At 48.7% G+C, this 23937-nt stretch overlaps 9 protein-coding genes across 12 annotated transcripts; 6 read left to right on the forward strand and 3 right to left on the reverse strand.

The window, feature by feature from the left end:
* Positions 1–4516: 4516 nt before the first annotated feature.
* On the reverse strand, positions 4517–12333 carry LOC9662505. The gene is made up of 8 exons (XM_024681185.1): positions 10385–12333; positions 10186–10300; positions 9247–10104; positions 9191–9194; positions 8701–9060; positions 7570–8556; positions 6856–7158; positions 4517–6720 (listed from the first exon to the last, which is right to left on the reverse strand). Exons 1-8 carry the CDS (start codon positions 12294–12296, stop codon positions 4660–4662), a joined length of 6600 nt encoding a protein of 2199 aa, XP_024536953.1. The 5' UTR covers positions 12297–12333; the 3' UTR covers positions 4517–4659.
* On the forward strand, positions 6760–9251 carry LOC112350503 (pentatricopeptide repeat-containing protein At3g57430, chloroplastic-like). Its single transcript, XM_024686820.1, has one exon. It carries the CDS (start codon positions 6817–6819, stop codon positions 8977–8979), a length of 2163 nt encoding a protein of 720 aa, XP_024542588.1. The 5' UTR covers positions 6760–6816; the 3' UTR covers positions 8980–9251.
* LOC112350535 (sister chromatid cohesion protein DCC1-like) lies at positions 9067–10377 on the reverse strand. The gene is made up of 3 exons (XM_024686870.1): positions 10186–10377; positions 9247–10104; positions 9067–9194 (listed from the first exon to the last, which is right to left on the reverse strand). The coding sequence occupies exons 1-3, from the start codon at positions 10317–10319 to the stop codon at positions 9092–9094; spliced, it is 1095 nt and encodes a 364-aa protein (XP_024542638.1). The 5' UTR covers positions 10320–10377; the 3' UTR covers positions 9067–9091.
* Positions 12334–12427: 94 nt separating the features above from the next.
* On the forward strand, positions 12428–13324 carry LOC9662506 (UPF0643 protein PB2B2.08). 2 transcript variants are annotated; one of them, XM_024686905.1, is made up of 3 exons: positions 12428–12714; positions 12764–12857; positions 12925–13324. In XM_024686905.1, the coding sequence occupies exons 1-3, from the start codon at positions 12692–12694 to the stop codon at positions 13159–13161; spliced, it is 354 nt and encodes a 117-aa protein (XP_024542673.1). In that variant the 5' UTR covers positions 12428–12691; the 3' UTR covers positions 13162–13324. The 2 variants fall into 2 exon arrangements, with proteins under 2 accessions (XP_024542673.1, XP_002961694.2); XM_002961648.2 differs by having other exon boundaries at positions 12428–12857.
* An 88-nt stretch (positions 13325–13412) lies between these two features.
* Positions 13413–14646, forward strand: LOC112348519. Its single transcript, XM_024681190.1, has one exon. The coding sequence runs from the start codon at positions 13413–13415 to the stop codon at positions 14634–14636; it is 1224 nt and encodes a 407-aa protein (XP_024536958.1). The 3' UTR covers positions 14637–14646.
* A 13-nt stretch (positions 14647–14659) lies between these two features.
* Positions 14660–15258, reverse strand: LOC9663201 (mitochondrial import inner membrane translocase subunit PAM16 like 2). 2 transcript variants are annotated; one of them, XM_024686920.1, is made up of 4 exons: positions 15224–15258; positions 15076–15163; positions 14865–14998; positions 14660–14803 (listed from the first exon to the last, which is right to left on the reverse strand). In XM_024686920.1, exons 1-4 carry the CDS (start codon positions 15233–15235, stop codon positions 14693–14695), a joined length of 345 nt encoding a protein of 114 aa, XP_024542688.1. In that variant the 5' UTR covers positions 15236–15258; the 3' UTR covers positions 14660–14692. The 2 variants fall into 2 exon arrangements, with proteins under 2 accessions (XP_024542688.1, XP_002962187.1); XM_002962141.2 differs by having other exon boundaries at positions 15076–15246.
* Positions 15259–15352: 94 nt separating this feature from the next.
* On the forward strand, positions 15353–16697 carry LOC9662507. Its single transcript, XM_002961649.2, has 7 exons — positions 15353–15741; positions 15807–15861; positions 15909–15983; positions 16039–16130; positions 16200–16281; positions 16343–16426; positions 16492–16697. Exons 1-7 carry the CDS (start codon positions 15398–15400, stop codon positions 16633–16635), a joined length of 876 nt encoding a protein of 291 aa, XP_002961695.2. The 5' UTR covers positions 15353–15397; the 3' UTR covers positions 16636–16697.
* Positions 16698–16920: 223 nt separating this feature from the next.
* LOC112350555 lies at positions 16921–18231 on the forward strand. The gene is made up of 2 exons (XM_024686929.1): positions 16921–17164; positions 17347–18231. The coding sequence occupies exon 2, from the start codon at positions 17349–17351 to the stop codon at positions 17724–17726; it is 378 nt and encodes a 125-aa protein (XP_024542697.1). The 5' UTR covers positions 16921–17164; positions 17347–17348; the 3' UTR covers positions 17727–18231.
* Positions 18232–18624: 393 nt separating this feature from the next.
* LOC112350504 (glycogen synthase-like) lies at positions 18625–21971 on the forward strand. Of its 2 annotated transcripts, none has more exons than XM_024686829.1 (15): positions 18625–19352; positions 19413–19952; positions 20017–20115; positions 20167–20219; positions 20269–20332; positions 20383–20465; positions 20515–20592; positions 20659–20738; positions 20788–20984; positions 21062–21136; positions 21188–21228; positions 21289–21394; positions 21471–21550; positions 21598–21671; positions 21736–21971. In XM_024686829.1, the coding sequence occupies exons 1-15, from the start codon at positions 19023–19025 to the stop codon at positions 21840–21842; spliced, it is 2007 nt and encodes a 668-aa protein (XP_024542597.1). In that variant the 5' UTR covers positions 18625–19022; the 3' UTR covers positions 21843–21971. The 2 variants fall into 2 exon arrangements, with proteins under 2 accessions (XP_024542597.1, XP_024542602.1); XM_024686834.1 differs by having other exon boundaries at positions 20269–20326; positions 21736–21880.
* Positions 21972–23937: the final 1966 nt, after the last annotated feature.

Below are 23937 nucleotides of genomic sequence, written 5' to 3' on the forward strand. Positions count from 1 at the left end.
CTCCATCACTGCCAGAAAGCACTGGGTGTAGAAATAATGTGGATGCTATTTCTGGCAATAGATATGGGGAACACCATTCCTTAATACCCCTTCTTCGATCCCCATAAAGTCCCTCTCCATCTTTAGCAATGCTCACCAACATTACCACTGGTATAGGTTCTAAAGGTCTATCCACTAAGTCCCACTAACTTTTAGTACTTCCTCACTATATAACTATGCCTTTAGTCCTTAAGTAAAAGAACCATTCTTCTTCCTTTTTATAGTCCAAGACTTTAGAATGACATTTCAAAACATCGTGGCCCAACACAAACTTCATAAGTACATCCCCCATCTTTTGCCACTAGGGTTCCCCAATTATGTGGTTAGCTTGAGGTTCCAATAAGCCCCATAAAGTATCTAAGTAGGTAATGCCACCCACACTTGGATTGGGAGCCTTCGACTCAATGGTTATATCATCACTCACCATGTAAATGTAATTTTCCTTAGTCACACTAGCCTTTCCTAGCCAAATTAGTTCCATTGGAGTCCTCTCTTTATTATCCCATAGAGACTTACTAAACTTCCCAGGTTTTGGGAGACGATCACTTTAGGCTTTCACCCTTGGACTTGGATTTAAACTCGGAATCCAAATTAGACTTGGATCCAGACTTTGTTTTAGTCTTGGTTTTGGTCTTAGCTTTTATTTTGAACTCCATTTTAGACTTCATCTTGGACTCTTTTTTAGACTCCTTCTCGGACTCTTACTCAAGCTTGGTCCCAACACTTTTATATGTCATAACACTTGTGATGTGTTGGTCTCGTCCCTTTCTAGAAATTTGCTTATTGATCATTTTGTGTTCATTCCTTGAGCATTCTTTTGGGAGTTCCATTCTCACTTACAACTTTCCAAGTAGAAATTTTTAGTCCAAACATGTTACACTTGTTAAATTTCCCCTTTGGCCATTACCACATAACACTCTTTCAGCCCCACTTTGGGATTTAAGGATTTATATCTTACAAGTAAGTTCCTTTTCCTTGCTCATTGATGGAGTGGTTTTGATTGTGCATTGTTAGAGCTACTATTAATATCCATCTAGAAGTGGCTGAAGTGTGGAGTTATTAATAAATGGATGCTTTTAGACATGTTATTTCTTGAACACATTGGCTCCTAAGAGGTTAAAGTTCTAGATGGAGGCAATAATGCTATTCCATCGAGTGTGTGTTTGCCTTGCAATGGGTACACCATTAATAGAGTTGTTTTGATGCTATCTATATTTATTGAAGTCTTAGCATTTTAAGCTCTTGAAGAATGATAATTTGTTGTTGGTGCCGTTGCAAGAGAATTTGTTATTGACACTCAATGAGGTCTTTATATTAGTGAAATTTTGTAATGATAGTTTCCAACACTGATGGTATTCTCTCTTCCATGACTTTAGGAGTAGGTTAGCAAAAAATCATTGTGATTGGATGCTTCAAGAGGTGGCTAGATTTATATTAGACAACCTAAGAGACAAGGCAAAATTCCTTCTCAACTTCCTTTATATACTCAAAAGCTAGACAACACTTGATATTCTTACACTTAATGTTTGTGTTGGATGGGTAGCTTCAATCCTTGGACAAAGGCAGTAACCACAATCTACTTTGTGAGGTTTGGGATTTGGGTGAGGCATAGCTTTCAATGTTTCTTGAACTACTAGATATACTTAATAATAGACTCATATAGTGCTTGGTAGAAAGAAAAGAGCTCAGTTTGAAACTATTGAAGACCCTTCAATAAAACAAAATGATTTTGCTTGCCTACATCCATTGTGACATTATAAATTCCACTATATGACTTTATGTTGATGAAACTCTAAGTAGGAAGAGGTTTTATCTCAAAGTTTTACCTTTTTCACTATTTCCTGATGTAAGAAATAGTGTAGTTATTAAAAAAACATTTTAGGGCAATATAAGGGTTTAATAACTTGCCCAACAGCATTTGGCGGTAAAAAAAAGGAAAAAAATTTGAATATTAAATTTATCTTTTTTTTTTAAATACTATAAGCCAATAGATACTAAATATTTTTAGTTCATACAATTAAATATCTTGTTCTAGTTTTTAATAGGAAAAATATATTGGACACTATTATTAATTTATCTTAGCTTATTTATTCAAGAGATATAAATATAAGATCAAGAAAACCTATGATAGAAACTCAGAAAGGAAATTATAAATGACCAAAAGTTAGTTATAAACTCAGTTTCTATCTTTATCTTTCTATACGTGAAAAAACCAATGTACAACTATATTAAATATATTCTTGTTCAACAAATGCCAGAGTTAATAGTTCTTTAGTCTTGTTTTTAGTAATCTAAAGATTACTTTAGATATTTAGTTATATACATTAAGTTTGTGATTGTCTTTTCTTAAAGATACTAAGAATCTATCACAATAAGGAGGAGTTGCTGAACTTTCTAGGCTGCCGGATCCAGCCAATCGCAGCCGTTCAATGGGGGGTAACTGTAAAGGGGTTATTTTCTTAACCACGTGTTAGTGAATAATCGCGCTGATGTTTACTCCCGGCCAATAGGAGGCGGCCAAGCTGCATGTGGCGGGAGAAGAAGGTGTGGCAACACGTGGCACATGCAAAGTGTTGACTGGAACTGTGTCTTTCCTGAAATTGCTATTGTCGTCCAAACTTACATACAGATTTTTCTTGAGATCTTTTGAATTTTAAATTTTCCTGCAGAAATCGCCACCATCACTCCCGACATGGAGCACCACTGCTTTAGAGAAAGGGCAGGAGAGCGATGCACTCAAGTAAATGGCCAGTGAAGCTGCGGCTCTTGAATCTCCCTGACAAAGATCCCACTCAATCGCCACAGCAATCCCCGCGGGAACAACCACCAGCAGCAGATCCGGAGCTTGATGGGATGCCTTTCTACAGTCTCGCCACCATCGCTCCTGGCATTCTCCACCACTGCTTGAGGGAAAGGGTGTAGCACTAGAGGAGAGCGAGTAAATGGCCAGTGAAGCTGCGGCTCCCAGTCCCTGCCAACAGCAGATTCGGAGCCACGGGCTCTAGATCCACTCCCGAGCCCCCAGCGGCAGCAACGGCACCTCTGCCAACGACAACAGAAGTGAGCGTGGCCACTGGAGAGGAGCTCTCATACGTTTTTCTTCTTTGTAATGATTATTAATGATGTATTGATCGGGCAATTACAGTAATGACATGGGCATGAAACTTACATTTTAAACATGAGGTTAACGGTTACCATTAAACACCTTTATGAATATTTATTTTTAAGTGAACATTTTTAATGCTTTACTAATAAAATAATCAACTTTATCTAAACTTATTCTGTTTTATAAATTATTATAATCTTTGAATATTTTAGGTCACAATGAAATTTTATAATTTAAGTTAACAGTATTTGTAAATATAATAAGAAAACTGCATTCTAGGATAATCTTATTTTGTAAGAATAAACTAAAATATATTCAATAGCCTATTTAAATATCACTATAACATATGAAACCCAACACCAAATAATAGTATATCAAATGTAGGTTGACTTCGTTTTATGGATGTAGTTTTATAAATGTGTAGGATCATGAGCAAAATTTCAAGTGTTAATGCATCAACAATAGGAGTACATATTATATTTTTTTATGTGGCTCTAGCTACTTACAATCTAACTCATTCAGAAAAACTAAAATAATGTATGCAATACTTGATTAAAGTAGTAATATTTTAAATTCTTTTTCCTATAATACTATGGAATTACAATTTCTATAGCATATATATTTATAAAATATTTTGTTAGTAATTATTTTCTTGACTGGATATGGGTCATAATATATTAATGTAAACTTATTGTTTAAGTAAAAAGCATAATTAAGTAATATCTTGCTAATAAAAATGGGTAATAATTATTGTTAGTAATTATTCTCTTCTGTTTGATAAAATCTTAATATAAGTTTATCCGAACTAGAAATAAAATTTACATATAACATATTTTTAATAATAGAAATTTCATTTTTACTTTTTCTGGGTCGGATATTTTTCCAAATAATAATTTGTATCTAATATTTTTATTAATGAATATTTATTCTTACTTGCCTAGAAATATATTTTGTTGTAAATATTTATATTATTAAGTTTACAAGAATTGATTTTTATATTCACCCAATTCTTCTTTCAAAGTGGAATACAATATTTGTTTTTGTGATACTATTCCAATTTCGTTTTTAATATAAAAAAAATATTTTGCTAACTAGGCAGCATATGCTGGGCAAATGCTAGTGTTTAGTAAGTAAAAGTGTTTTGTTAACTAAACTTTAATCTAATGTCTTGACAAAAAACACGCTTATAGGATCAGCTACACGACGTTTGCTCCTCCGGATTTAGGAGACGAGCTCGGACACGTCCACTTTCTTCCGCTCCTTGGATGGCCGCCTGGCCGCCTAACATTTAAACACCTAAAGGGCAAAAGGCAAATGCCTATGCCATTTTTCTCGGGACCATCAATGTTAGATCGGATGAATCACACGAAACAATCGCCAAATTTGCAGTTGATTTCGTTTGTCTTCGACTTTAACAAGAGAATCTCCCGAGCGTGCTTCATTCTCGAAAGTCCCTGTACACCACCGTGCTACTTTCTCATCGCTAAAACCTCAAAAACATTTGCCAAGTTTTCTCAGCTTCCAGCTTCCATAGCCACCCCTTGCGAAAAATGCTGCTTCACTGCCTCGAGATCCAGCGCTCTCCCAGCTGCCCGGAACCCCCTCCTTAGAACTTTGTACGTGACTTCGTTTGGAGCACAGCCTCTCTTCATCATCTCCTGGAAAACATCCCAGGCCGTGTCGACCATGGAAGAATCGATGAGACCCGTGATGAGAGCGCTGTAAGCCTGGACGTCGGGATTCACTCCCAGCTTCACCATATCCTCCACAAGCTTCTTCGCCTCTGGGATCCTCCCAGCTTTCGCCAGAGAGTAGATGAGAGAGGTGTAAGTGTGGCACTCCGGAATGATACCCCTGTCGATCATCTCCTGAAACTGCGAGAAGGCCTCGCTCACCCTGCCTGCCTTCCCGAGACCGTCGATCAAAATGGTGTAACTCACCAGCGTTGGAGGAACCTCGTCTTTCTCCAGCATCTCCTTGAACAAGGAGAAAGCGCGATCGGTCTTGCCATCTTTGAAGAGCCCGTGCATCAAAACGTTGAAAGTCACGGCGTTGGGCTTGATCCCACTCGCGACCATCCTGTCGTAAACACCAAAGGCCTGATCGACCCTCTCTAGCTTGACGTAGCCGTCCATGAGCGAGTTGTAAGCAAAGCAGTCGGGGCCGACACCCGACTTAGCCATGAGCTCCAAGATCTCGCCTGCGGCCTCCACGTTTCCAATCTTCGAGAAGTTCTGGATGATAGTCCCGTACGTGAGAGCGTCGGGAGCGCAGCCTTTCTCGATCATGCTGTCAAAGACGTGCCGGGCCTCCGGAACTCTGCCGGTGCTGAAGAGCAAGTCGATGAGACTGGTGTAGAGGATAACATCCGGTGCACACCCTCTGGCTGTCATCTCCGTCAAGACTTGGTACGCTTCTTCGGCCCTTCCCTTCGACAAGTAATAGCTGAGTAGCGAGGTGAAGATGAAGAGCCCCGGCTCACACCCCCTCTCTCGCATTTGCGCGATCACCTCCTTGGCTTCGTTGATCATGTCGAGCTTGCAAAACCCATGCACGATCGATCCATACGTCACAGCCGTCGGCTCGGGTCCCTTGGTGAGCATCACGTCGAGTAGCTTCCGAGCCTCGTCCATCTTGCTGGCCTTGGAAAAGCCATCGATCAAAGTCGTGTAGGTGATGGTGTCCGGGACGCAGCCTTTCTGGACCATCTGCTCGAAAACTTTGCAAGCGTCGGGGAGCATCTGTGCCTTGCAAAGCCCATCGATGACAACCGTGTACGTTGTTCTCGTCGGGACGCACGACGATCCACTCATATCCTCAAAGTTCTTGAGACCATCTTCGATCCTGCCAGCTTTAAGGAGTCCATCGATCACTGCGGTGTACGCCACCACGTTTGGAGAACAGCCCGCGGTCTTGAGCTTCTCGAAGAGCTCGCAGGCCTCGTCGATCCTCTTGGAGTCTGCCAGCCCCTTGATCACGGTGGTGTAAGAGATCACATCCAGGCTCGCTTTTGGAGTGACTGCGCGAAAGTAGCTAAGAGCGTCGTCCACTTGATCGCTGTCACACAGCGCCTTGAGGATGATCCCGTGAGTCACAGCGTTCTTGGCGATGGAGCGCCTCTCCATCTCTTTGAGCAAGGCAAAGACCTCGGGGAATTTCTTCTCAAGGCAGAAGCCGCGGATCAGCGTGTTGTACGTGTAGGCGTCGGGATTCTCCATCTTCTCCTTGAAAATCTCCATCGCTTCCTTGACGCGGCGGCCGCGAACCATGGCGAGAAGGAGAGCGTTGTACGTGAATCGCGTGTGCGTGAATCCTTTCCTGGTCGCGGCCCAGTCGAAGAAGGGCTTGGCGTGATCGGTGCGCTCCAGCCTGCGAAGGACATCGCTGAATGTGTCGTGGGAGAGCTTGCGATGCTTGTTGCCCAGCAATTCGCTCACATTCTCACCTGGCTTGGCGCTCTCGAGAATGCAGAGCAGCGATTCGACCTGCCTGGCGTCGGCATTGGGGAGCTTGCAGGCGGAGCGATAGATCCAGCGCCTCTGGATCGCCGCTCTCCACAAGAACATCCCTCTTAGCTAGAACCCTAAATCTCGCATTTTTTAAATTTAGGGTTCTTCGTGACACTCAAGAACCCTAATTCTTTGTGCTCCTCGCTATGATCGAATGCGGCTATGGCGTCGTCGATCAGCAAGGGATCGACGACGCCATACGAGAGAATGGGGAGAAACGGATTGCGCGCGAGCGCTCCCGTCGCCTTGCAAGCGCTCAAGGTATGCAGCAGCTCCAGGGATTTCGAATCGGGCAGGAGAATTCACGCGCAGCTCGTCCAAAGCGGTGACGAATCCGGCATTTTCGTGGCCAACACTCTGATCGACATGTACTGCAAGTGTGGGAGGATAAGCGATGCTCTCCGGATCTTCGAGGGGATGGAGCAGCACACAGTAGTGACCTGGACAGCATTGATCCTGGGATTCACACAGGACGGGCAAGGAGAGATAGCTCTCGAGATCTTCCTGGAGATGCAAGAGCAAGGCTGCGACCCAAATCGCGTGACTTTCATCGCAGCTCTCAAGGCCTGCGCGGCGCTGGGATCGAGCGACGAGAGAAGGAAGAATCGAGCACTTTATCTTCGCAAGGGGAGAAGAATCCACTCGCAAGCGAAGAAGAACAGTGTGGAGAACGATCCTTCGCTATCAAACACGCTGGTGGACATGTATGGGAAATGCGGGGACTTGATGGAGGCACGGAGAGTTTTCGACAAGATGCTACGTCGATCGGTGGTGTCTTGGAGCGCCATAATCCTTGGATACGCCGAGAACGACGAGCCGGAGATAGCTCTCGAGCTCTTCCAGCGCATGCAAGACGAAGAACACTGTGCTCCGAATCGCGTAACGTTTCTAGCAGCGCTCAAGGCCGCCGCAAACTTGGCTTCCACCGAGGAAGGCAAACAGCTCGACGGGCGATTCGTGAAGATCAAGTGCCTCGAGAGGATCCGAGAGCTCCACTCTCGAGCAGCGAAGACTCTGGAGAGCTTGGACACGGCCTTGCTCAACGCGCTGGTGGATGCGTATGGGAAGTGTGGAGCCGTGGTGGACGCTCGCAAAGTCTTCGATAGCTTGGCTCGACCAACGGTGGTGTCGTGGAGCGCGATCATTCACGGCTACGCTCACAGTGGTGATCCTCAGCTGGCTCTGGAGCTCTTCTCGCGGATGCAACGCGAACGCTGCGCTCCAAACCGTGCCACCTTCCTCGCGGCGCTCAAGGCCTGTGGAAGCCTCGCAGCTCTCGACGCTGGAAGGAAGATCGAGGCACAGATCCACAGCGCCAGGCTCCAGGGAGATCCACTCGTGGCGACTTCGCTGGTGGACTTCTACGGCAAGTGTGGAAGTATGGAGGACGCTCAGCGAGTCTTTGACGACTCCATCGCTGCGAGCAAAGATCTCGTTGCTTGGGACGCGCTGATAGCAGGATATAGTTGGCAGGGACGCTGCGACCAAGTTTTCTCCTTGCTCGAGAAGATGGAGCGAGAGGCCCGGCTCAAACCCGACGCTGTGACGTTCCTCTCCATCCTCAACGCTTGCATCCACGCCGGGCTCGTCGAGAAGGGAGAGGACTACTTCCACGCCATGCTTCCGAAGTATGGCATCGCTCCCAGCATCAAGCACTACACTTGCATGGTGGATCTCCTCGGCCGGGCCAACCGGTTGGACGAAGCAGTGACAATGGTTTTGACGATGCCGTTCGAGCCGGACTTGCGGATCTGGATGGCTGTTCTTCGAGCCAGTAAAGACGTGGAGATTGGAAAGCTCGCGTTTCAGTCCATTCTCGGCCTCGATGAGAGAAACATGGCAGCTTACTCGATGATGAGCAATGTCTACGCCGTCGCCGGGATGCATGCCGAGAGTGCGAAGCTGGTCCAAGCCATTCGAGCCGGTGCTACAGCTCCAGGATCGTCCAGGCATCCCGGGAAGAGCTGGTGGACTGATCCGGCCACTGGCTTCGTGCATACTTTCGTCGCTGGGGAGTCCAGTGACGAGCTAGAGCTGGTGCTGGACAAAGTCTCGGCTGGAGGACGCGAAAGGAGCAGTCTTGACGGGGAGTCTGTGCTGTGCGGTCACAGTGGCAATCTCGCCATCGCTTGCGGGGTCTTGAGCACGCCGCCTGGAGCGAGTTTGCGGGTGGTGAGCGACTTCTGGATTTGTAGAGAGTGCCACAGAGTCGCTGCGATGCTGTCCAAGGTTGAGCAGCGGAAGATCATCTGTCGAGACTACTCCAGCCGGTTCCATGTCTTCGAAGATGGTAGATGCTCCTGCAGTGAGAGCTGGACTTGTTAAAACTCCGCGAGCTGCGATGGAAACTCTAGCGTCGACTCCAGCACCAAGCTGTGCTTCATCCTCACCATCTGCTTGGAAATCCTGGATCGAAGTTTTGCGATGAACTCATGGTCTATCGTGGAGTGTAGATGGGTCGAGCATCGGCAGAGGGCTGTATCTTCCTTGTATACTTCAGCAGCATCGACTCCACAGTTTGTCCTGGGATCCTCACGTCCCTGAAACACCAAAGTTAAGCTCGACAAGCAAACAACAAAGCACACAAGTTACCTCAAGTAAGGCTCGAGATCGTTCCACTCCCACTTCGATCTTTCCTTGAACAAGGCTGCAAATCGAGCATCCGGTTGCGTAGGCAGAGAGGACGAGCTAAAGCGGTGCAGCCACGAGTCGGACCCAAGCCTGGTAACCAGCGCCTCACCCCGGAGCATTTCCAGCTCTCCTTTCATTCCCGGCGGCAGTGCTCTTTGCCACGCTTCAAGGAACTCGTTCGTCTTCCATCTCCCTGTGCTCGACAAGAGCTCCCTCGCGTAGTGCAAACAGATCCGTTTCTCGTCCAGCTTCCACGAAGAGGACGATGGCTCCTCCACACCAAAAGTTGCTACGCAGTGCCGGACTAGCTGAGCCGGGTATCCATCGCCCTCGAGCACAGCCACCAATTCTTCCAGCGGCAGCAAGCTCAAACTCCAGTCCTGTTGGATGGCAGTCACCAGGATCATCTCTAGCAGTCCCTTCGTGTACTTCGGATCCACAGTCCTCCAAAAACCACCTATTTCCGCTGCAGCAAGAGCTCTAAGCCCATCCTTGAGCTGCTCTTCGCTTGCCTGGACGCTGTCCAGCAAATCTTCCCACGAGTAAAGACCATCTACGGTCTCGTTCTCGCTGTCTTCCGTGTAAGGCCTAGAACCGACGAGTACCTTGAGTTGATCTATTCTGGGAGCTATCTCCACAAGCTCCATATGTCCTCCCGCCGTGGCAATCACGTGAAGAGCGCCGCCACTTCCACCATCGCCAGCTTCTCCTGGAGGAACCAGCAGCATTGTGTTGGAAGTCGAGACGAACTTTAGAGCGTATGTCGTCCTGGAAGTGCAAAGAACCGCCTCCTCCTCCACACCTCCTTTTATGCTCAGCCTGTAAAAACCAAGAGCAAGAACAGAGAAAGATAGAGTGAACTTCTTGCGACGAAGAAAACAGAGAGAAAGATCTGTGTACCTGGATTGAAGAAGCTCTTGCACGACGCTTTCATCAACCTCTAGTAGCTTCAAATCGCTTGCCTTTTCGAAATGCTGGCTGTAGCGAACGGTGGTAGTGGATCCTAGCGGCAAGCCTGGCGCCTCCGCCTCCATTGAAGAAAGAAATCCCTTTAGGGCTGCTAAAACCCATCACCCAGTAGCATTTCTTTCACCACTTCAGTCCTCCGTTGTAGCGTCTTTACTCTTCTCTGTAGCCTCGGCAGTCTCTAGCGGCTGCACGAATCCTTTCTCGCACGCTTCGTCAAAGAATGCCTTGGCCTCCTCCATCCTCTGTGCGTCGTAGAGCCCCTGGATGATCGTCGTGTAAGTCGCAGCGTTGGGCTTGCAGCCATAAGAGCTGAGCAGCTTGAACAGCTCCAAGGCATCGTCCAGACGGTTTGCTCTCGAGAATCCAGCGACGAGGATGTTGTAAGTCTGGATGTCCGGGAAGTTGTCACACTCCACCATCTGGAGCAGCAGCTTGAGACCATCGTCCACTCTCCCCAGCTTGCAGTAGCCATCCATGAGACTGTTGTAAGCCACTCGACTGGTCGCAACTTTCTTGGCCACCACCGTTTGATAGATCTCGTTGGCCTCGTCCACTTTCCCGGCCTTGCACAGAGCAAAGATGAGGGAGTCTTGGACCTCGAGGTACGGCTCGTAGCCACGCTCGATCATCTCGCGGTAGAGCTCGCAGGCTTCGTCCAGCTTCCCGTGGTTGGAGAGAGCCTCGATGAGAGTCATGAACGTCACATAGTCGCCAAGGCAGCCTGACTTACGCATCCTCTCGAAGAGCTCGTAAGCCTCGTCGACTCTGCCCAGCTTGCACAGCGGATCGATCAGGACGAAGTAGGCAGCAGCGTCGGGAATGCATCCGGCCGCCAGCATCTCCTCCAAGATCTTAAACCCCGTATCCAGGTCGCCAGCTTTGCAGTAGCCATGAATCACTGACGTGTAGAGGAAGACGTCGGGCCGGAAGCGCTTGAGAGCCTGGTTGAGCAGCATGTGCCCGACTTGAGGCTGCCCGGCCTTGCAAAACCCGTGGATGAGAGTCGTGAAGGCGATCACGTCGGGCTCGCAGCCATTGTCTATCATACTGTTGAAGAACTTGTAAGCCTCGTCCATCTTATCGATCGAAGCCAGGCCGCTGATAACCGTGTTGTAACTCACGATGGTCGGTTCGCATCCCATCGAAGGCATCTCCAGGAAGAGCTCGATCGCCTTGTCGATCTTCCTGGCCTTGCAGAGACCATTTAGAACGATGTTGCAGTTGACAACGTCCGGCATCAACCCCGTCGTATGCATCTCCTTCAAACAATCCAGCGCCTCCTCCATTCTCTGGGCCTTGCTCAAGCCATCGATCACTGTCCCATACGTGAACTTATTCGGAGCACACGTCTTGGCCATCTCTCGAAAATGCTCCACCCCTTCGCTCACTCTCCCGGCTCGGAACAGCGCCAGGAGCAAATTGTTGTGAGCTCGGACGTGCGCTGCGATGCCACTGTCCATCATCTCCTTGACAAGAACCAGCGCCTGGTCGATCTCCTTGGCGTTGCAAAAACCAGCCACCAGCGTCGAGTACGTGAAAGAATCGGGGCTACACTGCGCCAGGAACTCGGCCTTGAAGATCGCGTAGGCCTCGAAGTGCTTGCTATCGCGCACCATGGCGTGGAGGAGGCAATTCCACGAGTAAGTTACGTGGTGGAAGCCGTGCTGCCGCGACGCCCACCTAAAGAAAAAGAGCGCCGCATCAGCGTCCCTTAACTCGTTTAAAACTCTCCCTACCGTGGTGGGCGTGAGCTTGTAGCCCGCAGGCTTGGACGAGAGGAGGACGCCCAGCTCCGATTCCATCTCCGGCCCTGGCCGATTGCTCTCGAGGAGATTCACCACGGCGTCCACGTAGCCGTCGTCGCCGGGCCTTCCGTAGCGGCTCGCCGCGCGGGGCGACACCGGCGCGGACTTTGGATTGGCGCCGCAGCCGCGTGGAGCTGTGGAGGAGACGTACCGCGCGGCCGAGGGAGATCGATCGGCAGCGCCATGGCGGCGGAGGAGCAGGAGGAGGAGGCGTCTTGTTCGCGAGAATGTAGCCATAAACCCTAAATCTTAGTAAACCTAAAAGAAAGTATTATTTTTTGCCCCTTTAATGTGCTTTCATAAACCCTAATCTTGTTAAACCTTATTACCCTCTTTACCCCTTTAATGTGAAATTACAGGTTCTTGATGCTTTCACTCAAAAATTCGCGCACCAGGTCTATTCGGAGCATCCAGTCCAGTTCCACTACACCGACCAAGTGCATTGCACATCCCTCTAGAAATTCCATAGAGCCTTTAAAAACCCAGGGCATCTAAACTTTGTCCAAAGAAATTTCGGCCATTTCGCTCGTGAAAATGCCGGAAGAATCCGACCAGATGCTCACTGTCTTGTTCCGCGATCTGAATCCAACTCCCTCGGCCCACTCCAATCCTCTCACCGCCCCTCTCCTGGAATGCTTCGATTTCAGCGCGATTTGTAAGTTCCCTCTCGAGAAATCGATCAAATTCTACCTCGTAGCCTTTAGATCCGTGAGGAAAGCCACGGCAGACGATACGCTGCTCTATAAGCTCGATGCCGCCGCACAAGCGGAAGCTCTAGAATCTGGAGGCCTTCTCAGGGTAATCAAACTTCTCTAGATCCAGAGATTTCTAGCACAAAATTGATGGAGATTTCTTTCTTTCGCAGTACTGGTATGGTCGATTAAACGCACAGAAGGAATGCCTTGCGATGTGCGTATGGTCATCGAGAGACGCCGCGATTCGAGCCGGCACATTGCCGGCACACATCCAAGCCGCGTCCGTAGCGCACAGGATGTACGATGCGTACACTTTGGAGAGATACTGGCTCGAACTCTCGCCGTCTGGATCCCCAGATCGGCGCCTCACCGTCACGCTAAATATGATTAGCCAAACCAAACCGTAGTGATTTTTTAACGGTAAGTAATCCGGCCCCGAGCGTCCGTTTTTACGTGCGTGCTTCGGAAATGATCTGCCATGCTGAGGTGGGCAGAGGACAGCCCTTGGATTTTTATAGGGCGATTTATTGTCAGGGGATCTTGTTTGTTACAATCGTTTATTTTTAAAAATCGTGCCGGGAATGATCATGCCAATCAGACGACCGCTAACGCGTAGCTCGTGCAAGCCGTTGGATCGGCTTGGGATCCGACGGCTGTCATGTTTCTTGTTCGTCCAGGCGATAGAGCAGGGAATTGGAAGCGCTGGGCTTGTGCGCCTGGGAAATCGACGATCGATCGATCGATGGAGGACAATGTGATTCAATGTTTCAGAGGCGACGAGCTTCTTCTGGCGCCAGGGATGATCCCAGCGGCCGCCCTGGATAGCTTTCAGGTAAAGCACCTCGCGCATTGGTCTACCACAGAGCCGTCGCTCGTCCCGATCTTTGTCAAGTCCGATCCAATCCTCCATCCCTCAAGCTGGCCGCCGCTGGAAATCGTGGAAGAATCGCAGGCGGGGGATGTGTTCTACGCGAATCCACTGGTGGACTGCCATGGCGTAGGTTTTGATTTCCATCCAGCGGACAGGCGCCAGGGATTGAGCTGGGCGATGCAAAGTCCGCTGGCCGATGAGATTCTTCTAAGATGCGAGGCACTACCCGATCTGGAAGCAGACATCCCGGAAGCGCGATTTGTCAAGAACGAGCCGCTGCGCTTTGCCGGATTCCTGGACGATGTCACTACCAGCTCGTCGGGAAGCGTTGTCGAAGACTGCTGCGATTTCGATCAGATAATGGCGCCGGTAGCGCCGCAGCCCCAGATTTTTCACTCTCTCGGCGGATCATCGGCTTGTCCAAGCTCATGGTTTGGCAATGATCAGAATCCTCGCTCGTCTGGGAACGAAGATCTGGAAGCCGCGCTTGGAAATGGGACCAGTTACTATGAGCCACCAAAGAAGCTGCTAAAGACGTCGCGGATTGAAGCTCGGGAGTGGGATGATCACGATCAGGGGATCAAGAGAAAGAACAAGGAAGAAGAAGAAGAACAAGAGGAAGAACTGGATCAGGAGAGCGATCTACATCCAGCCGAGAAGAAAAGGTCATGCCAGAGATCCTCAAGGCAGCAGCAGCAGAGGGAGCCATGGAGCTCGATCGATCCACAGAGCGTGGCGGCGAGGCGCAGGAGGAAGAGGATCAGCGAGCGCGTCCGGTGGCTGGAGAAGCTCATCCCCGGCGGGAGCAAGATGGACACGGCGAGCATGCTCGAGGAGGCGATCCGCTACGTCAAGTTCCTTCAGCTCCAGGTGGAGCTCCTGGAAATGATCGGCGGCGGTGGCGAAGATCACCACCGCCCGCCCAACTCGCCCCTCGTCCTGTCTGAAGAGCTCCAGGAGGTTCTCTTCCGGAAGAGGTGCTGTGTCGCGGCGATCAAACAGTCAACGTAAAAAGTCAAAGGCCCCGGGAGAGTCAAGTCAACCCCTGTGAGAGAGTTCTTTTTTGTTTACTGTCCTTTGTTCTTCTCGGCTTCCAATCGTTCCTTGGCTCTTTGGACCTTGGATTGAATGTAGAAGCTCCCGATCTTCGCGTTCCTCTCAAATAAGTTCTCATACTTCTGCGAAAATTCCAGCGTTGTCTAAGAGTTGATGATCTAACCCAAGAAAAAATCGTGTCACCTTCAAGATTTCTTCCCACGGAGTTTTCTCGCTGACGCCCAAAATCATCCTGGCTTCGTGCGGCGACATTTTCTTGGTCGATTTCTCGGCGATATCTTGGAGCGTCTCCTGAGCCACGCCCGTTTTGGATGCATCTACAACACAGCATCCAAGTGAAAGGCTCCACAATCGTTTTTTAAAGGAAAAATCGCGGAGACAGCTAAAAACTCACTGATCAGCGCTTGCTTGTACGCTTGAGACACCGCGCGCAGCAAAATCCCCGACCCAATCACGATCAAATTCGCGATAACTTTCGCGATCTGGAAGCACGATCTGTTAGTAGCGGCCGCATTCTCCCTCCCGGATTGATCTACACGCACCTGACCCACCATCTAGCCTCAAGAACCCTAATGTGCTTCTTGCACACGTGGCACAATCAGCGCATGCCACGTAAAAAGCTGGTTTTACCGCCACGTGTAGGGCAAAAGGCATATGCTGACGGGGTTATTCTTTTTTTCTCTTCTTCGTGTTCTTCCTTCTCTCTTTGGGGAAGAATGCCTAGCCAGATGATCCTCGAGCGATCATTCTTCTCCCATGGGAGCGATAGGGTTTTCGTTTTCTCGGTGAAGCGCCACGCGCCGCCGGGCCAATCTTCGTTCAAATACAGGATTCAGGGCAAAGGCGGAGCTCCGCACAAGAAATCCAAGGGGGATGGGAGCTCTCATCCAAATGCAGCAGCCAAGGAGAGCTCGCTGGAGGGAATGGCAGCGGCGGCCGTGGCGGCGGCCCAAGAAGCAGCGGAGGAGGCGAGCTGGATGGCTCTGGACGATGACGATTCGTGTGATCAGGCCGATGAGCTCAAGAAATTCAAGGGGCTTGTTCTCGATCTCTCCTACAGGTAACTTGTTCGTCTAGAAATCTTCGCATTGGAATGACACTGACAGATATTTTGGGATAATGTAGACCGATTAACATTGTGGGATGGAAGCGCGCATTATGCCTTGAGATCCTTGAGAAGGTTAGCCTTATCATAAAATTTGGTTTGATATATCCATAGCTTCCTAGGCGGAAGTCCTCGTTTACTACGATCAACTTGTTTGTTCTCCGAGCAGAGTGTTCTTCATTCCTGCCGTTTTAAAGGTACGAATGCATGGAATTTCTTCGCACTTGTTAAGCTCTAAGTTTGTTTCCACAGATGGTCGATTTCGTATACTCGCCGAAGCCCAAGACCTTACGGCTGAGCTTGAGTAGAACCAACGTTTTCATCCGAGACAAATTCAAATGCCAGTAAGATCCATGGAAAAAAAGAGATTTCAAGGCTGTCGCTAACTTAAACCAGCCGCTTGGCATTCATAGGTACTGCGACCACGACAGAGACTTGACAATCGATCATGTTCTTCCGGTTTCCAAAGGCGGCGGCCATAGCTGGGACAATCTGGTAAAAGCCCATTCGATTAAGAAGCTTCTCTCGATCATCAAAGTTTTCTCTCATCTCGCAGGTAACAGCGTGTAAGCGCTGCAATGGCAAGAAGGGAAGCAGATTACTAGAGGACGTGGAGATGAAGTTGGACAAGGCTCCAAAGGTGAGGGAGATCGACGATCAATTCGACCATTGCGTTCTTAATCCCTTTGTCCTGGAATTTCATAGGAACCGAATGTCATGGATAGCAGAGAGCTACCGCCCAGCTACCGGGTCTTCAAGAACATAGTCCTCAACACCAAAGTACCATCGGAATGGATAGACTACTTACCGCAACGTCCAACCAAATTCGACTATCATAGACGAGGATGATCTAATCTCCAAAACCATGTAAAACTGCCAAACCATGTAAATCTAATGTAAGGTTTAGTCAACGCCTAAAAAGGGACGGAATATACACTCCAGATAAAAGATTCAGAACATTCTGTCTGTGTTAAAGCATATACTTGTTAAACCCTATATTGCCCAAACCTAATTAAAACTTACCGAAGCAGAGTTTGCTTTTCTACCGAAGCTGGGCCGAACCTGACAGCTGCCTACCGAGGCAAATCAGCCACCACCGGAGCTACTCTATCTTGTTTCCTTGCGATGGTTTTCATTGTTTTCTCATATCTTGCTCTCGCTTTTCTCCATTTTTTTTCTCTCTACGCTTTCCTCGTTACACGCCTTTGCGCGATGCGATGCTGATCTCGAGCTTTTCCAGTCAATGCGAAGAAGGAATCCAAATCCAAATCGCGGCGGCTTGAATCGCAGCTGCCGAGCTTTTCTCCCATCGCCGGGATCCGAGTGAGCGGGATCGAGAATCATCGCTCGGGATTGCAGGGAAGAACATTCGTACGAGGTATGGAGGAAAAAAAAAGAAAGAAAGAAAGGAGAAGCACCAAAAAAAAAGAGTCCCTATTGCTTGCTTGCCTGCTTTTTCCTCGATTGGATTCCTCTCTTGGTGGTTCTTCCCATAGGGTTCTTGCGTTGCGCGCATTCGAATTGCTAACGAGCTCTCTCTCATTGTTTCTGGATTGACAGAGATGCCTCCAGCGAGGAAGAAAGCCAAAAAAGTGGACGCGGCGGAGCCATCCAGCAGCGGCAGCGCAGATCCACCGGCACAGAAAAAGCGAGGCCGGCCTCGCAAGATCGTCGTCAAGGAGGAGGAGGAGGAGGATCAGCAGGAATACAAGAGCGCCTCCATCGCCGCCGAGCAAGAGGCATTGAAGCGAGCCAAGCTCCCAGCGATTCAAGGATCGTCGGAGATGATAGGCGAGCCGGATGGGGGAAAAATTCTCTCGGAGCCCGCCAGCGCCATCAAAGCTCCCACCGCTGCTGCCGCTGCCGCCAAGAGGGATGGGCGACGTCGCAAGAGCGAGCCTCACAGAGCTCCCGGTGTTCTCATCGAAGGCTTTTTGTGAGCTCCATCGCCAACTAGGGAGAAGATGAAGATCACTGCAAAGACTCCATTGACACGAGATCGAGATCGATCAAAGGTTAGGCCAAGCTCCACTGCGATTCTATTCTTTCTTCGCTTTTTTTTTTTCTTCGTTGTTCTTCGTCGCCTTGTTCCAGATCGTCGTTGATTCATTCATTCGTTTTTATCTCTTGGATTTTTTCTGGGATATCATCGCTGTTTGCTCGAAGTGTTCTAGCAGTTCTAAGTAGCTGTGGAATTTTATTTTTTTTTCCTCTCTTTTTTTCTAAGACAGTCCAAGCAAAATCCCAAACTTTTGTCCTCGTGTTCTTCAGCCGCGCCGTGTTTTTCCGTTGCGAGATTTTCCTCTTCTTCGCGTTTCCTGGATTTGTTTAGCGTAAAAAAAACTGTCGGTGGTGGCTGATCAAGTGTTTGATCGATTGGAAGGAAAAAAAAAAGAGAGAGGAAAGTGGGAAATTTTGACTTCCTCCATGATTTTTATCGCTTGATCTTTTCTTACGCCTTGGTAGTGGTGGTGGCGTTCTTCCTTCTTCTCTGATTGATCTGGGCGTGCGTGCGTGCGTGTGTAGTATATCTCCTCCTCCTTCCTCCCCCCCTTTATTCCTTCTTCTTCTTCATGGTCTTTTTTCTTCCTCCCTGGAATCTACGTAGTACTTAAGACGAGTGAGAGAGAGAGAGAGAGAAGACAATAACCAATGCTTTCTTTGTGATAAATGGCATGGACAGAGCACACAGGCTAGTAGCAGCAGTACGTGGAAGGCTTTTAGAAAAAATATCATTCTTTTTTCACCCCATCTTTCCACCACCACTGATCAGGTGCCCCTATCAATCAATCAAACGCGAAATTTGATCTCGCTAGACCTACTCCATCCAATCTAAGCTAAGTCGTCCCTCGCAGAAAGCGCTACATTCTTCTTCCTTTATTTCACTGCCTAGTAGAGAACAGTCCCCTTGCCCTAGCTCCTCGATCGAGCGATTGTTTCTCAGTAGAGGAGCTCCGATCGCGTTGCTCGCCGGCGCCTAGGCCGGCAGCAGAGATAGCACAGGCAGAGGCAGCACATCGAGCACCAGAAGAAAATTCCCCTCATCGCGATCGCGCTATCTTGCCCTAATCCCTACGCCCAAATTTATTCCCCCCTTTTTGACCTAGAACTTGTTCTTTCCGCGATCGACAATGCGGCATCGGCGATGCCGCTTCTCCGGTAAGAAATCGTTGCGATGGACGCCACAGCTGTGACTCGCGCGATCGCGTGAGAGGAATCGGCGAGAATTTCTGGGAATGGCGAGCGTTTTGCCGCTGGGGCAGATCCTCTGTGGCCGCGAGATCAGTGCTGGCAATATCGGCGCTCGAGGACTGCCTTTGCGGGTGAGGGTGAGTTTCATCGGCAGCTCCAGGAGGAAATCCAGCAAGTATGACCACTATTTCGCTTCTTCCAATGTGGATCTCGAGTCGGCCGAGGAGAAGATCCAGCGCCTTACCGCCACCGTCGAGAGGCTCAAGGCACGCATTGCGGAGCTGGAGGGTTTGGTCCCAAGCACAAGATCTCGCGTGGAAGAGAGCATGGAGCAGCAGCCAACTCCAAAGCAACTTCTAAAGAGCATCACGATGGTATCGCAAACTTTTAGAGTGCTTTCGTCGCGCGGTTAACACTTGTTTGCTTTTGTTTAGAACGTACCAGTGTTGAAGCCGGAGCCATCGCAAAAACTGGGAGAAATCGATCGACTACCGAGTATCGTCTGGCCGTCCCCGAGCGATGAGATACCGCTTTGGAACCGAGGTCGACTGAGGCATGAAGTAGCAGGGCTTGGGTCGACAAAGGACGTAGAAAACGATCGAAATCCACTCTATATCATCCATGTCACGGCGGAGATGGTGCCTCTAGCAAAGGTTGGAGGTTTGGCGGACGTGGTTACTGGTTTGAGCCGGGCATGCATTGACAGGGGACACAAAGTGGAGATCATGATTCCTTTCTACGAGTGCATACCAGGTGAACAGATCAAAGGCTTCAGTCCTGGTGAATCCTACTCGTCTTATCACAACGGGAACTGGATCTCGGTTCAAGTTTACCGAGGCAAGATCGCTGGAGTGTCGGTCTTACTTGTCCAGCCGAAGAACCAGTTTTTCAAGGGGTCAAGTATCTATGGTGGATCTTACGACGAACTTGAAGCGTATTTGTTTTTCAGCCGTGCTTGCTTGGAGTGGATGCAGGTTTGCCGTGCATTTTTTGATCGTTTTCGTTTTTTCCTTCTTTTTTCAAGTTGTTTGTTCGCAGGTGACAAACAATCACCCGGATATCATCCACGCTCATGAGTGGCATACTGGAGCTGTATCGATGCTTTACTGGGATATGTATCATCACTTGTCCTTGAAGGTAATAGCTCATGATCGCTCGAATAGATTTGACACTCGACTTTTACGGCAGAAACCAAGACTTGTGCTTACTATTCACAACATGGAGCATTACGGAGAATGCAGGTGCGATCCCTTCAGTTTGTTTCATTTACTTACGCTTTATACTGTTCAGGATGGAACAGCTCAACATGTGCGGTCTAGAAGGTTCAACTTATCGCACATCTGATAAAGTAGAAGTATCTTGTGTTGTTTAGACCGTTTTATTGATTCTTATTTTCTATTGCAGGCTGTCGATGATCGAACAATCGGACACAATCCTGAGAGGCTCAGCTTGCTCAAGGGAGGGATTGTGTACAGCAATGCTGTAACGTAAGTTTCTTTAGCTGCTCGGCAATCTTAACTGCTCGGCTAATGGCAGAACTGTGTCACCGTCTTATGTCAATGAGACGCTTTGCTCGGGATGGCTGTCAAGCACTTTGATGAAGCACCGTTCCAAGTAATTGTACTCGACCTGGTAAAACCTACAGAGCAACACATCGCAAACTTTAATTCTTTGTTACAGATATTTTGGGATCCTGAACGGGATCGACACAGAGCTATGGAACCCGGAGACAGATCCTTACCTGCCCGTGGGATTTTCAGGTGACGAGTTTCTTTACAGTTCCATGTATTGACGTCCTAGTTGCTTCAGCAACGGATTTAATGGGAAAACAAGCTTGTAAGCAGTATCTACAGAGAGGCCTTGGGCTTGAACCGGACGAGTTGCCCACTCAAAGGAAGACATACCAAGAATGCAAGCGTTCGCCTTTGATCGTGTGCATCACGAGATTGGTGGCTCAGAAAGGGATTCATCTTATACGGCATGCCATGTATCACGTAGATCAAATGGTAAGATCCGGTTAGTGTGCATGATCTCATAGCTTTTACTACGCAGTTTGTATCTTATGACGTCACAATGTTTACAGGATGGCCAATTCGTGCTTCTAGGCACGTCACGCGATCCTCGTGTGAAGGGAGAATTCGAGCACCACGCTACAAAGGTGTGTGCTTTTACATCTAGCGTCGTTTCTCTAACTTTTACATTTTTGCAGTTCGGGGATAGTAAGAAGGTGCGATTGCTGCTGACATACAGGTGAAGCGAAAATTGGTGAGAGTTGGTTGTAGATTTGTGACAAAGCTGTTTGCTTTGTAGTGAGGAGTTAGCGCATTTGCTATATGCAGCAGCGGATATCGTACTGGTGCCATCCATGTTTGAGCCTTGTGGCTTGACTCAGATGATTGGGATGCGATATGGAGCGGTAAAAAAACACAAAAAGTGAAGCGAAACCAAAGCACTGACTCTTTGTTTTTCTTTTTCTTTTTTCTTTGTTGCAGATTCCTGTTGTCCGAAAGACGGGTGGCTTGGCCGATACTGTTTTCGACGTGGAGCATTCGAAAGCGATTGACGCCAATGGGTATGTCTTTTCAATGCTCGATGTCGCTTACACTGGGGAATTCACAGGTTTGTTTTCGAAGGAATCGACGAGAGGTCGCTCAACAGTGCCTTGGATCGTGCTCTGCAACAGTTTTGCGAGAGTAAGCTTGTGTTCTTAATACTCAAAGATCTAAACTTTAGTTTCTTTTGGTTTCTTTTCTTCAGAGCCCCACCACTGGCAGGCTTTGGTTTCGAAAGTTATGCTGCTAGACAACAGCTGGAACAAATCCGCTAGGGAGTACGTCAGTGTTTACAACTCTGTGCGTGTCTAAGCTAAGCGAGATAAAGGGAATGAAAGTATGGAATAATTATAAACTGTGACATGATCGTAACTCCATGACTCTAGGAGCAAATCATGGAAGTTTAAAAAACTACCAAACTACCACTTTCTTCGAGTCAAATCTCCCTACACAGAAAAAAAAAAAGAGAGGTTTTTAGCAATGCTAAGAACTCGCAATGGCATCGGGAGCTGCAGTGGAGTGGACGAATCCATCGTGCAGGCATTCTTCCAAGACAATCACTACGCCAGCAGCAACGCCAACAATCCCGGCGGTAGCAGCAGCAGCAGGGACGGCGGCGGCAAATGCCATGGAAGAAATCCGCTAAGCGCGCTCGCTGGATTCATCACTTGCCTCCACAACTCGAGCGAAACCAGCTCGAGCAGGAAGGCCTGGGAGAAGCGCAAGGCGGTGGCGCTGCTGGAGCTCAGCAAGCAGCAGCAGGCGGCGCTGGCGGACAAGCAGGACACGATCGACATGCTCGAGTGGCAGCTGGAGCAGCTTCAGATGGCTACGTACGCGCTGGGAGTCTCCAACGACGAGGATGAGCTCCTCAAGCAAGCCCAAGGCGGCCAGGAGGAGAGCAGCGATCCAGCACCGCCAACACCGCCGCCACCACCATCAGCGCCGCCGCAAGCGCCGCCAGCTATCACCTCCGCCGCCGCCGCCACCCAAACTTACGCGCCGCTGGTGCTGCTCCTGGAGATGGCCGTGGTCCGGGCTCGCCTCTCGCTGCGCTACTTCTGCAACCTCTTCCTCAAGCAGATGGAGGCGTCGGGCTACCCGGTGTGCCGCGCGCTGGCGGAGATCGAGCCGGGCACCGCCTTCCTCCGCAAGGAGCACGCCGCCTACGTGCTCGACTCCAAGATCAACAAGGCCTTCTTCCACTGCTTCGAGAACGAGAGCTTCGACGGGGCCGGGATCACGCAGATCCTCGACCCGGCCAAGCGCGCCGCCACCAAGCTCCACGAGTACCGCCGGATGGCGGGGCTGGACATCGGCGACGCCGTGAACAGCAAGAGCGCCTGGTTTGATCCCGAGTTCCTGCGCTTCTGCCAGCACAAGACGCGCGAGATGTGGGGCGAGTTTGGATTCAGCGTCGCGTTCCGGAGCGTGGAGGAGCGGGACTCGTTCACGGCGGCGTTTTTGGACGTGGCCAAGGCGGTGTGGCTGCTGCACAGGCTCGCGTTCGCGGTGAATCCGGCCGTGGGGATCATCCGGGTGGCGAAAGGGACCGATATGGATGCGTCGTACGTGGAGGCGGTGGCGGCGCCCGAGAGGCCGTGTAGCGTCTGCGGCAAGGCCAAGGTGGTGGAGTTTATGGTGATGCCGGGCTTCCGGACGAACAACAAGGTGATCAAGTGCCAGGTCTATCCCCACGTCCAGTGCAAGTGATAGATAATTGGTTTTCTAACTTCCTTTCCTCTAGTTTGTATCCTATTCTCTGCAACGTTTGATATCGTTCCAAGAAAGCCCAACTCTCTAGAGCAGACCACAATGCCCTTGAAAATCTCATAGCCCTGCTAGTGAATGGTTGCAAAGAGCAAGAAATTGTTGTGGCTGAAGTAGAAGCCTAATCAAAGAGCTGTTTGACCACCTTCTCGGATTTCAGATGCGCAATCCAACAATATGCAAGTACATTTAAGAATTTATTGAAATAAATTAGTATTGTAAGGTTCAAGCACAATTTTGATTTTTGGACATTCAACAACTTACCAAAATATTTTAAGTTTTTACTATAAAAAATTTATACCTTATAACTTTTATAATATAACTAATTTTATTATCTTTTTCCCATTAAATTAATATTATTATAGAACATTTGCATTGTGTTACTTGGCAAGAAAAATTAAGTATAAACAACTTTAATTATTACTATTATTAATAATTATAATTTTACAATAAAAAAGTATTTACATTATAAAAGGTGAATTCTTATGATTATTATTAGGATACCGCCTTTTTCTGGACAACCATCACTTTTGTTTTATTTGTATGACATTTAAAGATTGACAAAGCAATAGTGTTAGACTGTAGAATTAATAACTATAAGTGGGAAAGATGATATTACATAGCATTGTAGTTATTG

The sequence above is a fragment of the Selaginella moellendorffii genome, unplaced genomic scaffold (genome assembly GCF_000143415.4).
Source record: "Selaginella moellendorffii unplaced genomic scaffold, v1.0 SELMOscaffold_1, whole genome shotgun sequence".
In the NCBI taxonomy this organism is placed as follows: domain Eukaryota; kingdom Viridiplantae; phylum Streptophyta; class Lycopodiopsida; order Selaginellales; family Selaginellaceae; genus Selaginella; species Selaginella moellendorffii.

What these genes read in the sequence shown, in the direction of transcription:
- LOC112350535 (XM_024686870.1), bottom strand. Translation starts at nt 10,319, where the DNA reads ATGGAGGCGGAGGCGCCAGGCTTGCCGCTAGGATCCACTACCACCGTT. An exon ending in CAAGAGCTTCTTCAATCCAG is followed by an intron (nt 10,105 to 10,185) that starts GTACACAGATCT and finishes TGGTTTTTACAG; the next exon opens with GCTGAGCATAAAAGGAGGTG. An exon ending in GATCTCGAGCCTTACTTGAG is followed by an intron (nt 9,195 to 9,246) that starts GTAACTTGTGTG and finishes TTGGTGTTTCAG; the next exon opens with GGACGTGAGGATCCCAGGAC.
- LOC112348519 (XM_024681190.1), top strand. Translation starts at nt 13,413, where the DNA reads ATGTTTCTTGTTCGTCCAGGCGATAGAGCAGGGAATTGGAAGCGCTGG.
- LOC112350555 (XM_024686929.1), top strand. Translation starts at nt 17,349, where the DNA reads ATGCCTCCAGCGAGGAAGAAAGCCAAAAAAGTGGACGCGGCGGAGCCA.
- LOC9662505 (XM_024681185.1), bottom strand. Translation starts at nt 12,296, where the DNA reads ATGGCTACATTCTCGCGAACAAGACGCCTCCTCCTCCTGCTCCTCCGC. An exon ending in CAAGAGCTTCTTCAATCCAG is followed by an intron (nt 10,105 to 10,185) that starts GTACACAGATCT and finishes TGGTTTTTACAG; the next exon opens with GCTGAGCATAAAAGGAGGTG. An exon ending in CCGTTTCTCCCCATTCTCTC is followed by an intron (nt 6,721 to 6,855) that starts GTATGGCGTCGT and finishes TTAGGGTTCTAG; the next exon opens with CTAAGAGGGATGTTCTTGTG.
- LOC112350504 (XM_024686829.1), top strand. Translation starts at nt 19,023, where the DNA reads ATGGCGAGCGTTTTGCCGCTGGGGCAGATCCTCTGTGGCCGCGAGATC. An exon ending in TTCTAAAGAGCATCACGATG is followed by an intron (nt 19,353 to 19,412) that starts GTATCGCAAACT and finishes GCTTTTGTTTAG; the next exon opens with AACGTACCAGTGTTGAAGCC. An exon ending in TCTGCAACAGTTTTGCGAGA is followed by an intron (nt 21,672 to 21,735) that starts GTAAGCTTGTGT and finishes TCTTTTCTTCAG; the next exon opens with AGCCCCACCACTGGCAGGCT.
- LOC9662507 (XM_002961649.2), top strand. Translation starts at nt 15,398, where the DNA reads ATGCCTAGCCAGATGATCCTCGAGCGATCATTCTTCTCCCATGGGAGC. An exon ending in GTTCTCGATCTCTCCTACAG is followed by an intron (nt 15,742 to 15,806) that starts GTAACTTGTTCG and finishes GGGATAATGTAG; the next exon opens with ACCGATTAACATTGTGGGAT. An exon ending in AGTTGGACAAGGCTCCAAAG is followed by an intron (nt 16,427 to 16,491) that starts GTGAGGGAGATC and finishes GGAATTTCATAG; the next exon opens with GAACCGAATGTCATGGATAG.
- LOC9662506 (XM_002961648.2), top strand. Translation starts at nt 12,594, where the DNA reads ATGCCGGAAGAATCCGACCAGATGCTCACTGTCTTGTTCCGCGATCTG. An exon ending in AATCTGGAGGCCTTCTCAGG is followed by an intron (nt 12,858 to 12,924) that starts GTAATCAAACTT and finishes TTTCTTTCGCAG; the next exon opens with TACTGGTATGGTCGATTAAA.
- LOC112350503 (XM_024686820.1), top strand. Translation starts at nt 6,817, where the DNA reads ATGGCGTCGTCGATCAGCAAGGGATCGACGACGCCATACGAGAGAATG.
- LOC9663201 (XM_002962141.2), bottom strand. Translation starts at nt 15,235, where the DNA reads ATGGTGGGTCAGGTGCGTGTAGATCAATCCGGGAGGGAGAATGCGGCC. An exon ending in GTACAAGCAAGCGCTGATCA is followed by an intron (nt 14,999 to 15,075) that starts GTGAGTTTTTAG and finishes GCTGTGTTGTAG; the next exon opens with ATGCATCCAAAACGGGCGTG. An exon ending in CGTGGGAAGAAATCTTGAAG is followed by an intron (nt 14,804 to 14,864) that starts GTGACACGATTT and finishes GAATTTTCGCAG; the next exon opens with AAGTATGAGAACTTATTTGA.